This window comes from Lygodium microphyllum, chromosome 25 (genome assembly GCF_053477565.2).
Source record: "Lygodium microphyllum isolate KBCC chromosome 25, Lygodium_microphyllum_v1.1.10, whole genome shotgun sequence".
In the NCBI taxonomy this organism is placed as follows: Eukaryota; Viridiplantae; Streptophyta; class Polypodiopsida; order Schizaeales; family Lygodiaceae; genus Lygodium; species Lygodium microphyllum.
In genome coordinates this window covers 90,057,917-90,070,378 of record NC_141159.1, presented here as the reverse complement: position 1 = coordinate 90,070,378, position 12,462 = coordinate 90,057,917, and the positions used below count along the sequence as shown (strand labels likewise).

The 12,462-nt window shown below is 41.2% G+C and overlaps 1 protein-coding gene across 2 annotated transcripts; it reads left to right on the top strand.

The window, feature by feature from the left end:
- Positions 1-1,514: 1,514 nt before the first annotated feature.
- LOC148014484 (uncharacterized) lies at positions 1,515-10,767 on the top strand. 2 transcript variants are annotated; one of them, XM_087666487.1, is made up of 5 exons: positions 1,515-1,973; positions 9,805-9,830; positions 9,965-10,041; positions 10,158-10,232; positions 10,322-10,767. In XM_087666487.1, the coding sequence occupies exons 1-4, from the start codon at positions 1,865-1,867 to the stop codon at positions 10,204-10,206; spliced, it is 261 nt and encodes an 86-aa protein (XP_087522613.1). In that variant the 5' UTR covers positions 1,515-1,864; the 3' UTR covers positions 10,207-10,232; positions 10,322-10,767. The 2 variants fall into 2 exon arrangements, with proteins under 2 accessions (XP_087522613.1, XP_087522612.1); XM_087666486.1 differs by lacking the exon at positions 9,805-9,830 and having other exon boundaries at positions 1,525-1,973; positions 10,322-10,765.
- The last annotated feature ends 1,695 nt before the right edge of the window (positions 10,768-12,462 follow it).

The following is a 12,462-nucleotide window of genomic DNA, read 5'->3' as shown; positions in this document are numbered from 1 at the left end:
CCTTGCTGTTTACAACCTGTTTCAAACTGAGAATATACTCAAATGCCTGCAAATGCTGAAGCAATACCTCAAGGGCAAGGCCTTGATGAAGCTCAAGAAGGCCGGGATGGAGCTCGGGAAGTCGGGGAGAGTCGGGAGCTCGAGAGGTCGGCTATGGCTGCTGGGATGGAGACCCAATGCGTGAAGCGAGTCGATGCGAAGGTTGGGAAGCACCGAGTCGAGCTCGAGCAAGAGAATGCCAAGCTCTGATATCAGTTGAAAGGTGAGAAGGATCGAAGCTTGCACGTGAGCTATGGCGGGAGAGCAAGAGCAAGAAAGAGAGAGACAAGAAATGGGAACTCCAACAGTCACAATGTGTGACCAGGCCTTCCTTAATGGCTGATATAGATTGAGTAGGATAGTACCCCAAAAAGAGCATTGAAAATTATGGGCTACTTCTTGCAGGGTTTGCTTGCTACTTCTAATCCACTTGGGTCACTTGGCACTAATAAAAGGTTATCTTGAAACTGAGGAATAACTTGGTGGGCTTGTATAGCTTTTGAATAGTGGAGATACCTTGCCTTTTTTGGGAGACCTCGTTGTATATCTGAAATTTGGAGAGAGAGAGAGAGAGAGAGAGAGAGAGAGAGAGAGAGAGAGAGAGAGAGAGAGAGAAGTGCAGTTACTGTGTACTAGCATAGCAACTTCACTTCCTTAATGAAGTTGCTTCATAGTAGCTTTTGCTACAAAGTAGCCTAGCATTCCTTATGCGCTAGTAGCAACAATTTTTCTTCTTGTAGTGTTGCCTAGGGCAAGTATGGGCAAGACAACATGTTTCTTAGCTCAGTATTAAGATGTGATTGCTAAGGCTCCAGGCATGTGTCTAGGTGCTAGCTTTGGCATTGGGATTCTAGGATAGAGTCATTTTCTTGCTCCTTCCTTACTGCTTCTGGAATAGTAACTGTGTTAGAAAAGATACTAGCAATATCCTACCAAGGGCAAAGCCATATTCCCAAGAGAGCCTAGACAAATGCAATCAAAGAAATGGATTTGAGAGTGATAGCAAGATTGGTCTCCATAAGTGTAAATATGTCATTAGGAGCATTGCTCAAACATGAGAAGTTTCTGATATTTTTCCATGTGAAAAAGGGGTTTTTTTCCATTTTTTTCCCCTAGGCTCAGCAAGCCCCTGTTCCCAACCACAGATGGCTAGGTTTGTGGTCACCCCCTTGCAAAAGCTCATGAAATTGCTGTAATTTCACAATGTAGGTTGTGCCACACCTAAGTCAAAAGACTCAAGCAAGTAAAAGTGAGGGTGAAAGTACCAAGGCCATCACACATTGACTATATGTGGACCCCACTTGATCCTCCACTCATTCAATGATTGCTAAGTCTTTGGACTCCTCCAAGTTCATGGAGTACCACTATTTTTAGAGCGCACTCCATAAACTCCCTAAAGGTGTGACAAAGTTAATAGTGGTCAAATAAATTGATCACATCCTAGTAGACTTGACTATGTAAACTGTTTTTAATGTAATGCCATTTTTGGAGGTTATTAGAGTATCCTTACCATGCTTTTGTACACTGAAGCTTGAATCCACCGGCCCGTCCTTGGGAATTCAACCTAGCTTCTCACGCAACACATGCAGATGCCTCAACGAGGACTCTAAACTTCGAAGTATCTTGTGACCCTTCGGTACTCCTGCTTCGCTTGAGAGCTTTATCTATCAGCGAAAGTGCAACGTACGACACGCCAGGTCCTGAAGCAAATAAGAAGCAGAAGAGGGAGAAGAAGAAGCACGATGCGCTGACGACGGGAGGAGGAGGAGGAGGAGGAGGGGGGGGCGACGACGACGACGACGAGACGAAGCTGCAGATAAAGGCGATGGATAACTCCAACAATAATGATGAAGCGGCCACTACCAGCACCACGCCGGGCTTCCAGAAGCTCTCTGACTCCATGTGCGCTGCCAATTACAGCGCTTCCCTCAAATGTAAATGTTCTTCCCGCATACCTTCGATCCGTTGTAAAATTTTGCTTGTTTGGCGTTATTGCTACAGGCTTGTTTCTAAGCTTCACAAATCTCTTGGTGCTCCATCAGGAAGCGTCGTCAAGGCGTCATTGCTCTTGTGGATGGATCATTGTTTTATGTTCATAATACCTGGAGGTGGAGATTATCTTGTTTCCTACTAATACTTGGAGGTTATCTTATGTGCTAGTAATAATACCTGAGTGTTATGTTATTAGATGGCTCAGTACCAGAGTTTTATATGGTAAATGGAGCTTACAAAGAATAGGCTTTCTGTTTAATGATCGTGGTTTGAACTAAAGATTTCACTCTTTATTAAGCAAAAGCATGCATACATGCTTGGTTGGAACATGGAGGGACTTAAGGACCAGATTAAGAAACAGGATGCCTTACCGATTAGTCTGTCATTTAGTTTATGTTGACCTTTTGATCCATTGTAAAAGCAAGCGAATGTAGGGACCTAATACCATATGTGAAAAAGTGAGCATAATGGACTGCGCAAAAGTGTAAAAGACAACGATGAAGAAAATGAATGAATTGATAGCCAACCCACAAAGAAGTCGGAGCAAGGGCGAAGGAACGGAGAAAAAGGTGGTAATAGGGCAAACCAATGTCAAGGACATTCAAAGAGATGGTCCAAGTTGTGTAATTCCACTGATGCACAGGGGTTAGAGATTTTGATGAGGTTTCGTGAGTTGTGCAGTGCTAAAGATAGAGTTGAAGATGGCAGGATGGAGTGTCTTATCACATGTACAATGTTAGCAGATATGTCAGCTCATGTGTGAGTTTGTGCATGCTAGACTAGGTTGGGCATGTGTTAGATATTTTAGGCATTTTTATCGTGCTTTATTTGTGGCTTGGTTCGTGCAAAAGCGGCTACGATACATTGTTTGTGTAGCTATTCCACGCCCTTAGCATCCTTTTCTTGTTCCAAAAGATTTTGATGAGGATAACCATGAGGGAGTTGCACTTACATTGGATACGGATGATGCACGTGCCTATTCTACTCTTCTTCGATGTATTTCTAAAGTTCTATCGGCAGTTACCTCCTATAGGACATCTTGAGAAGTATGGTCGAAGCTTTAGATGTTGTATAAGGCACCTTTTACCATGCATGCAATGACACTTTATGGACAGCTCCAGTAGATGAAGTTCGGCCCTAAGGACACTATTCAATCATTTTTACTCCATGTTACACAGGTACAGGACGAGCTTTGCCACATGCAGTTTACTTTTCTAGGAATCTAGAGGCATATCTTGTGGGGATGATACTCTACAAGCTCTCCGTGGAATTTAATGGAATGGCCAATCCTTTGAGGACATAGACATCCTTGACATGTGTGAGCTTTATCCATATGTCCTCCATATTGCTTGAGTATGAGGTATCTTTGCGTCTACAAGGTAGGCTTTTGTCTCATTATACAGGTTTGAGTGAGGCTCTTGTAGCTTTTGAGAGGGATGATAGGAAGAAGTCGAAGCCCTAGTTTTATTACTGTGGTAAGAAGGGACACTTACGGAAGAATTGAAAAGAGTTAGTGGCCTCCAAGAAGAAGAAGGAGAAGCAAAAGCAGGATGTGGACTTCTCTGTTGAGTCATCCTCCTCCTTAGACTCAAAATCAAATCCTTGTTGGGGTAAAAGGCCCTTGGGTCTGCTCGTGTACAGTGACTGCCCATATTCTTTATTCATATATATATAATAGTGCAATAAGGCTGTCTATACACTTTTGGACAACACCTACATTGTGTGTGCTTTTCTCTCCCGCATCTTCCTCTTTTCCTTTTCCGCTACCATTGTATCCCCTTCAATTGGTATCAAAGCTTTGGATTAGAGCTTGATCGTGGAGCTTGGCCCGGCATTACTTCAGTCCAAGTTAAAGACCTTGAGCTTGGAGCTTCAATGCCAGCCATGGCTTTTTTCCCTCGAAGTAAGATTTCATCTTCTGCCTCTCCCCGGCCTTCATAGTCTCTTTGCAGGTGTTTCTTGGTTTCATTGGGCACCTTGTATGCCCCCATTTGCCCCCTTATCCTCAGCATAATCAACAGGTCCCACAGTAGCAGCTCACGTTTTTTCTACACTTGTTTCAAAATCTAGCTAAAAAATCCAAAATTTTCTTATATCTCGGGCATCCGGAACTTGATTTAGGCAATGTAAGAGTTTAACTTGGGGTTTTAGCATGCTCCGGACACAATGGCAATGTCAGATTTGCCAAATTTAAATCACAAAATGTTCTGCAACAGATCTGGGTTGATTTACAGCAAAAAAATGTCATGCTCTTAGCTTATGTGATGCTCCCGAGGCTTGGTATTTGATGCCCAGATGCTTTGGGGATGTTTGCTCAATGTTTTGAGATGCTTTGAGACTTGGTTTGAGCTTCCATAGCTCGATTTATGCAGGGATTTACTACTGTATAGTGTTTGGGCAGCAAGATTCTATTAGGGATGGCTTATGCATAATGCTCTTTGTTGACATTCGGGTGTCTTGTTGGATGTATTGATGCTTGGTCATCATGGTTTATGTCTGGATATGCTATTTGAGAGTTATTGAGCCTTGATTTGGATGCGGACACTTCGTTGTTGGTTGATTTATGCTACCTTGGTTGATAGGTTATTTTACCTCCAGTTTGGTTATGCCTATGGTCTACGGGTGCTCTCGACTACTCGGGATGATATGTTGATGTATTTGGATGATGTCACTTTGATGTTTATGCTCCCAGATGTTTCTTCAGCAAAGAGTAGAGTTTAATTCTTGGTTCATTGTCATTTTCTTTATAGCTGGTATTTCACTTGACCAGGTTTATGCCCCATGCTAGCCATTATGGGACTGATGTCTGATGTGGATGCTTTTGGGTTTGGTTGCAGTATGGCAGATATTTGGGCTTGAATCGACTTGCATTTGAGAATTTTGTGGAGTAGTTTGCATTTGGTCGGCTTATCACTTATGCAACTTGGATGCTATTTAGCCCTTAATGCCCGGATTATGGATCTTGGATTTACTTGGATGTAGATACATGTTTGAGCAGTGCTTGCTCCATTGTCTTGGCAGTTGGTTATTGAGCTTTCATTGCTCATTGATGCTTGGCTCTTTGTGGGTTACTCCTTGATCAGTGGACTTCTTGATAGTGCTTGGGTTTAGCAGTTATGGCTTTGTCGCTTCTGTGTTGCCTAGATTCTATGCTAGTTGGGTTGCTTTTGCCCATACAGGTCAGAGAATAGTTGCTCTTGATGCTTACTTGGCTATGCACTTTGTCTAATGTCATGTACTTTACAGAGCCACTTATTTGGATATTGTACAGATGTTTGGGCTTCTCTTGGAGCTTGACTCTTGCAAGGTGCTTTACTATTTGTTGATCTTTACTTGACTTGGATGTTCTTAGGTGGCATGATATACTGCAGAGCTATACGTATACATATGGTTATGGGCTGATTTCATGGCTGAATACCGTATGCTCTTATGGCAAATGTCTTATGCTTTACCGTATTGTGGTTGGTTATGCCATGCAATTGGCTACGACTCTTCTTCATGTGGGAGCTTTTGCATCCTTGGTTGATGCCTTTATTTCTTTCCGTCCGTTGAGGTTTCATGAGCCTTTACAGCATGCTTCTACCACTGATGTACTTGCAGATGATTGTCTTCATGAGCAGGTTTCCTCTGTTGGGACAACCCTTGACTCCTTGAGCTCCGTGGATGCTATGGATAGCCCTATTCATGATGACTTGGATTCCTTGTCGTCTTCTACAGGTTCTTCAGTTACAAATGTTGTATGCTTCCATTGTGGAAAGATTAGGTATGTTAAAAGAAAATGTTTTAGACGGATTAGAGAGCAGCAGAGACAGTGACGGACTCGACATGAGCAGAGAGTTAGCGATGCAGCAGGTGTTACGACTCTTTCTAGTGGTGAGGTACATGCAGTTACCCATGATGATGCAATTGAGCATGTCCTCCTGTCATCTAGTTTCCCTACAGCTTACTTGCTTAATGATCAGGCCTATGTCTTTGATTGGTTGTTGGATTCTTCAGCCTCTTGTCATGTTACTCCTCAATAGAGCATGGTTCTCTTCTTACAGGGAGGTTGACAAATGTATTGATTTGGGCCTTGAGCGGACTTATGCTATTGTTGGTATAGGGGACATACACCTAGCTTTGCCTGATGGGACTTCTCTTGTGCTCCATGATGTATTACATGTTCCTATGCTTAGTAAGAGCTTGATGTCTATCCGTTAGTTACATAATGCAGGTTACTTTGTTTCTCTTCAGGATAGGTCATGGAAGATTTGTCGTGGTTGCTTGGTTTTGGCCAGAGGTTCTAGAGTTGGTTCTCATTACCCAGTGTATGTCTCTCATGTGGGAGATTCTATGGTTGCAGTTATCTGGATACTATATGTATTGTTATGGCATTATCGTCTAGGCTATATGTACCACAGAGAGATGGAGATCTTGTCTCGTTCAAACTCCATGCTGCCTCCTTTGTCACATGCAGATCTTGATGCTTGCCCTGATTGTACTTATGGTCCTTGTAGAGCCCCTTTGGCTCATGGCGATTATAAGAGGCACGATCCTCTAGATCTTGTCTATTGTGTAGTTTATGGACCTATGCCTACCCAGTCACTTGGTGGAGCTTTGCATTTTATGACCTTCGTGGATCATGCTACCCATTGTGTTTGGGCTTTTCCCTTGGTACGGATTGAGGATGCCGCAACTATGCTTGACATGTTTATGGATACTGTTGGTTGCAAGCCTAGGTGCTTGCAGATGGATTATGAGAGTCATGTTATCTCTCCCAGCTTTCAGTCCTATTGTCAACAGTTTGGCATTGATTTTCTATGCTCACGGTATTACGGGATTGCTCATGGCATGTGCTTGACTCTATAGACAAAGGTTGCTTCTATGCTTACCACAATTGGGTTATCTTATGGCTTTTGGACTGAGGCTCTTATGATGGCAGCCTACTTGCTTAATAGGATGCCGTGTCTGACTTTGTATGGTATTACACCACACGAGGCATAGAGTGGCATGAGACTCTCCTATGATTACTTGAGGATGTTTGGTTGCCAGGCATTTGTATGTATGCCAGATATGCCTATGTCACGCAGATGTATCCTCCTTGGTTATGGAGATGGTGACTTTTAGGCTTACAGGTTATGGGATTTGGATGCCTAGTAGGTTATATGCAGCCGTCGTGTTGTCTTTTATGAGACACAGACATCTCTCAAGCCTCTTGATGCACGTTCAGTGCGCTTTATGGTTGATGCTACAGCCGTATGTCAGTCTTCCGCTTTGCTGAGGTTGCATACTATCTTGAGACTCCGTCTGACATATGTCCGGGATGTTGGCCCTTCTTCTATGATTGACTTGGGAGAGTCTATGTGCTCTCAGCTGTCTCCTATGCGCCACGCTGATGCTATGCGCTACTCTGATGCTTATGCATTATAGCCTTGCACTCATGAGTTGTGCTTGCTTCATGAGAAGCATTCTTGGATTGCTGCGTTGTATGGAGCTGCGGGATCGCTTATCTCCTGGATGTCATGGACTCGGGAATGCTTGACTCTTCTTTCCACAGAGGTTCCCGCTTATTGCACAGCCCGCTTTCCGATTGGGCATTGGGTGAGATGTCATGATTCCTCACCTTGTCTTTTTTCTTCTTTCTTTGTTTTTTCACTCCTTGGCCCATTGGCCTTTTAGTGGGAGGTTGTTAGGGTAAAAGACCCTTGGGCCTACCCGTGTACAGTGACCGCTCATATTCAGCCCAAGGTGTTAGTGAGGGCATTGGACCAAGCTAATGATGGATGGAAGATGGAGAAGAGTCTCTATATGTCTAAGTGTGCTGAAACCTGTAAAGGATGATCCTGTGAATGATCAACCAACCAACTGGGCCTGCTATAAATAGCCAAATAACCCAAAAACTGGTGACTTGGTTAGTGGGGTGCCATAAATGCTGGTCGACTAGCATATAATAACAAACTAATCAAGAAAATGCAGATTGCCATCATAAATGCTGGTCGCCCAAACATGGCCAATGTTAATTCATTCTAGACCCACTGAAAAAGAAATGCACTGAGCTGGAAATTAAAGAGGCTAAGGCCAAGAGTAAGTGGAAGGATGTCAACCGTGTAGTGGGAGCAAAGGTCTCCTTATAGTCACTAACATACACTTATCTAAACTCTTGCACCACTGGGCAGGCCTTGTCCTTGTCTAAGGTTCCAGATTTCATTTCTACATAGCTTCAAGAAAACCTGCATTGACTGCAACCTTGCCTTGCAGAAAATGAAGCTGGAACGGCTTGCCAGGTGAAAAGATAACATGGGAGCCTTTGCTAGTTGAAAACAATAGAGGAGATGTCCTAGACTGATGAAAGCAAAGTTGATGCAGAGTTTCCCATGGTAAAAAGCAGTGACTATTCCTGGCTGGAGGAGCCTTGGAACAACTGTGTTTTCTTGAGAAGGTTATAGCATGTATTTTCTGCAAACACAATGGAAGCTCAAGCTTTGGATGGATTGGCCTTTTAGGTAGTTTTTGGAGCCTTGTGTGTTGCCTCTTGGCTTTTGAGCCGTTGTGCCGTTTCCCCATGTTGTTAGGTTTTTGATTTTGTATTGTGTGAAATGCTTTTCTCGAAAGTACTGCCCTTTTTGTTATTAAATTCATAAGTAAACATGTTCGGGGATTTTTGGATTGAGGTGATTCTCACTATATAATACAATTTTGCTTTGGATAACATAAAACAAGTGTTTTTTTGGATGCTAGCCAAATAGCCGACTCACAGAATCGACATTAAAAATAATCTCATGGGTGGATAAAATCAACTGAGTCAGAAGTTCAGGTTTATGCATATTTCATGGTGAGTTTTGTTTTGTTGTCACCAAAAACCTTAATTCTACACAGGCAAGAAGAGTCAAGTCCATATCTCCAAACAACACACAAAAAATGTGAAATATGTTTCATATGAATCCATGTTTGAAGAATTTTCCCTTTAGTATTAATCCTTACCCAGCTCAGACATAGATTGCAGTCATAATATCTAGGACTGTTCCTTGAATATATGGTGATTTCCTATACAAATTTTGGGATCCTATCTTGATTCACAAGGCCATTCTCAAAATTCGATTCCCTAGACCATCTTCTTCATCCTATAATCCATCTATATCCATTGTCTTTTCATATCCAAAGACCATTTGCATGGTCCGCCCATGCTAGATACAGGCACTGAGTGTGTCTCCCATTCCCATTCGTGGAAAATTATCTATTAAAGTTCCATCATCCTCCATAGATATGTATCCAAAGTATTCATCATAACACATGGATCAATAGTTCATTGCTCTGTACATTATTGGACAGCTGACTTTTTTTTATTTAAGCTGTATTTTCAGTACTATTCAACAGGTACACGTCTTTATCAAGTAGTTGTGGCATATATGACTTTCCCCACTTTTGATTCAATCTAGTGATGGGAAATATGGTATGTGGAAGAAGCAGCTTGCACGTGCACAGGATCAGCTAGGCGTTATGATAAAGTTGCAAGTTTAGAGCCAGCTTTTTAAGATGCTCATGCTAAGAGAGATTGTTTCAGCAGGATAATGGTGCCAACCTGATCAACAAAGCTTTGTTGCAGAAACTGTAATTAATGATAGTGCAAGAGTTAAATGTGCAGGCTTTGGGTGACATTTAGAGATTATTGTGGAGCATTTTGTGTGTTTCCCCTAAGTCTTTGAAGTGTGTAGTGCACTCATCTTTTCTGCTCTTGAGGGATTTCCTTTATTTGCATGTCCACTTTGTGCATATGGCACTCTGGTTCCCATGAAGATTGGCATATATGGTCAGCTTACAAAGTAAGATATATAAATATTACACCATTCACGTGCTATTGGAATATTGGATTAGTTCAGTTGGATGAGGCAAATTTGGAACTAATGCAGCTGGCTGAATAATATCGTTATCTTTTTAATGACTGATTCAAAAACAGGTTTGGAGGAGGCGAAATATGACAAAAGTCAGTGTCAAGCTCAGTTTGATGCTTACAAACAATGCAGAAAGCGAGAGGTAGCTTTATGAATTGTGGATATCTACTCATGGTTCACAAAATCCTTGTCGAAAGCTTGCTAATTAACACACAAAGAAGTTGCCTCTCTAATGTTTTTTAGTTGTTTTGACTGTAGCGTGAACTTCGCTTGGAACGTAACAGAGCTTCAGGTCCAGATTTCATGAAAATCCTGGAGAAGCTCAAATTTTAGGTATGCTATCTTTTATACTTCTACCCCTGATTATCTCCTCATTCCTGAAGTGTGCCATCTTGACAACTTCTCATCATGTGTGAATACAGCTAAATTTGGAGTCAAACCTGTGTTTCCACTGCCCACACTTGCATTTAAACAAATTACCACCTAGTAACAGACATTTCAAGTTTGCTTGAGCTGTGGACTTGAGATTTACAGAATGCAGTTTCAAGATTGATGTGAGGTTAAAATAATGGATTTTCCCTCCAGTGCTCTGCAAGAGCAAGTCTTATGTTTGCCAATGTATCAGACCCACATATTTATGTAATTTTAGGGAGGGTTTGCAACAAAAGATTTGAACCGTAAGGCTTCTTATACATCTTTATTTGATTGCACCTGTACATGCATCCTTTCATGTCCGGTAGTATTTGACTCGAAAAACACAAAACCTCTTTTTAGGGCCTGACCCTTGGAGGGCATATGTAAAGGGAAAGGATTTCTTTGTTGCTGTAATGTGAAATTTTGGTCTATAATTAAAATCATTGTGTTTTTAAAACCCTCTATGTATCTTAATGTTATGCTGTTTCAGATAGAGAAAATAGTTCACTTCAATTCATCTCTTGCTTCGACATCTCTTTTCTGTCCTTTGATCTCCCTCTCCCATCCGCATGCACACACACACACACACACACTCTCTCTCACTCACTCACTCTCTCTCTCTCTCTCTCTCTCTCTCTCTCTCTCTCTCTCTCTCTCTCTCTCCACATGGAAAACTTTGCCTCGTGAAAGCTCACGAGCCTTTGCTAGATAGCTACCAGATCACCCTTGTCACACTTTCTCCTCTCTTTCTTTGGTAGTACTTCATTCAATCTGTTCAGGCCTCGCCTTTTCTGCGCTTTGATTGCCCCCAACCTGTACAGTCTTTCTTTCTTTCTATCTTACCATAAATGATGCTTTGTAGCAGGAGTTATATTGTTTGCAATATGTATTAATGGCAATATTTCCCCCAAATATTGCTATTTACAAAATAATCACCCCCATGTTTTTTATTATTTCTATTCCAATAAATTGTTGGTTTGCATGCATGATCAAACTATAAAGTATTTTTTATTGTTCTTAAATGATATATTGTTTTGAAAAGCATAAAATTTACTTTTTGCAAAAACACATGGATATCCTTATATTAAAATACCGATCAAATTTATTTAAGTATTTTTAAATTTTATTTGAATTTTCAATTTTCTTATATGGTCAAAGTTTTGTTGAGAGGATATTTTTTTCTCTCTCACACACACACACACACACACACACACACACACACACACACATTGTGTACAAGATTTATGAATAATTGATCCCTTTTAGTGCTGCTTGTTTAAGTTGCCATAGGAACACCCTAATACTATAATAATTAGGTTTGGAGATTATAAAGATTTCCTAGTCAAAGTCTCCCTAGTTGGAGTAAATACATTTTTTGTTTCCTTTGTCTTGTGGGAAACTCCTCTCACTCACATTATCTCTAAACATCCTTTACGGATGGTGTGAGCAGATGCTTATTCTATTATCTCATTTGAATCTACTCTTCATGTAGTTCTTTTGTGCTTGACACAATGCAAGCTTCCTCTCTTACTTGTGCATGTAGCATATATCTTCATCATATGATTGCTCCCACAAAGCTTCCTTTCTTTTTTGGCTTGTCCAAGGGATGTAGGCCATTTTCATTAGTCTTTGTATGGATTACTAGTTTTGCCTAATCACTTTATGTTTGGATTGTTTTGGTTTATTTGTATGATATACCATGTTATAGCTTGATGCACTATACCTTGTAACCAACATACTAATGTGATATATCATGTTATAGCTTAATGTAGTATATTATCTTAACTTGGAGTTGCTTTGATGGGTTGGTAACCATGGTTAATGTTTTACATTATGATGGTTTACTTAGACTATCAAAATTTAAAAATCCCATTTTTTCTCTCTATTTTTTCTAAATCTATGGTTGATATGGGATATACTTAAATTGCTCTAAAGTGAAGGGAGTGAGCCTTGAAGGGGAAGCATGGATCAGAAGCAAGAGCTGTGGTGGAGAGAGAGAGAGAGAGAGAGAGAGAGAGAGAGAGAGAGAGAGAGAGAGAAATGGAATGATAAACGCCTACAAAAGGCCAAAATGACCTATGAGACCATGAGTTACAATCATGTGTATGATGGTACAACTATCTGATGGGCGCTTGTCGTCTGCAGTGTA

Bases quoted from the DNA above. Each gene is read 5' to 3' on its own strand.
- LOC148014484 (XM_087666487.1), top strand. From the start codon at position 1,865: ATGGATAACTCCAACAATAATGATGAAGCGGCCACTACCAGCACCACG. The intron at 1,974-9,804 runs GTAAATGTTCTT...GTTCCCATGAAG, and splicing joins TTACAGCGCTTCCCTCAAAT to ATTGGCATATATGGTCAGCT. The intron at 9,831-9,964 runs GTAAGATATATA...ATTCAAAAACAG, and splicing joins ATATATGGTCAGCTTACAAA to GTTTGGAGGAGGCGAAATAT.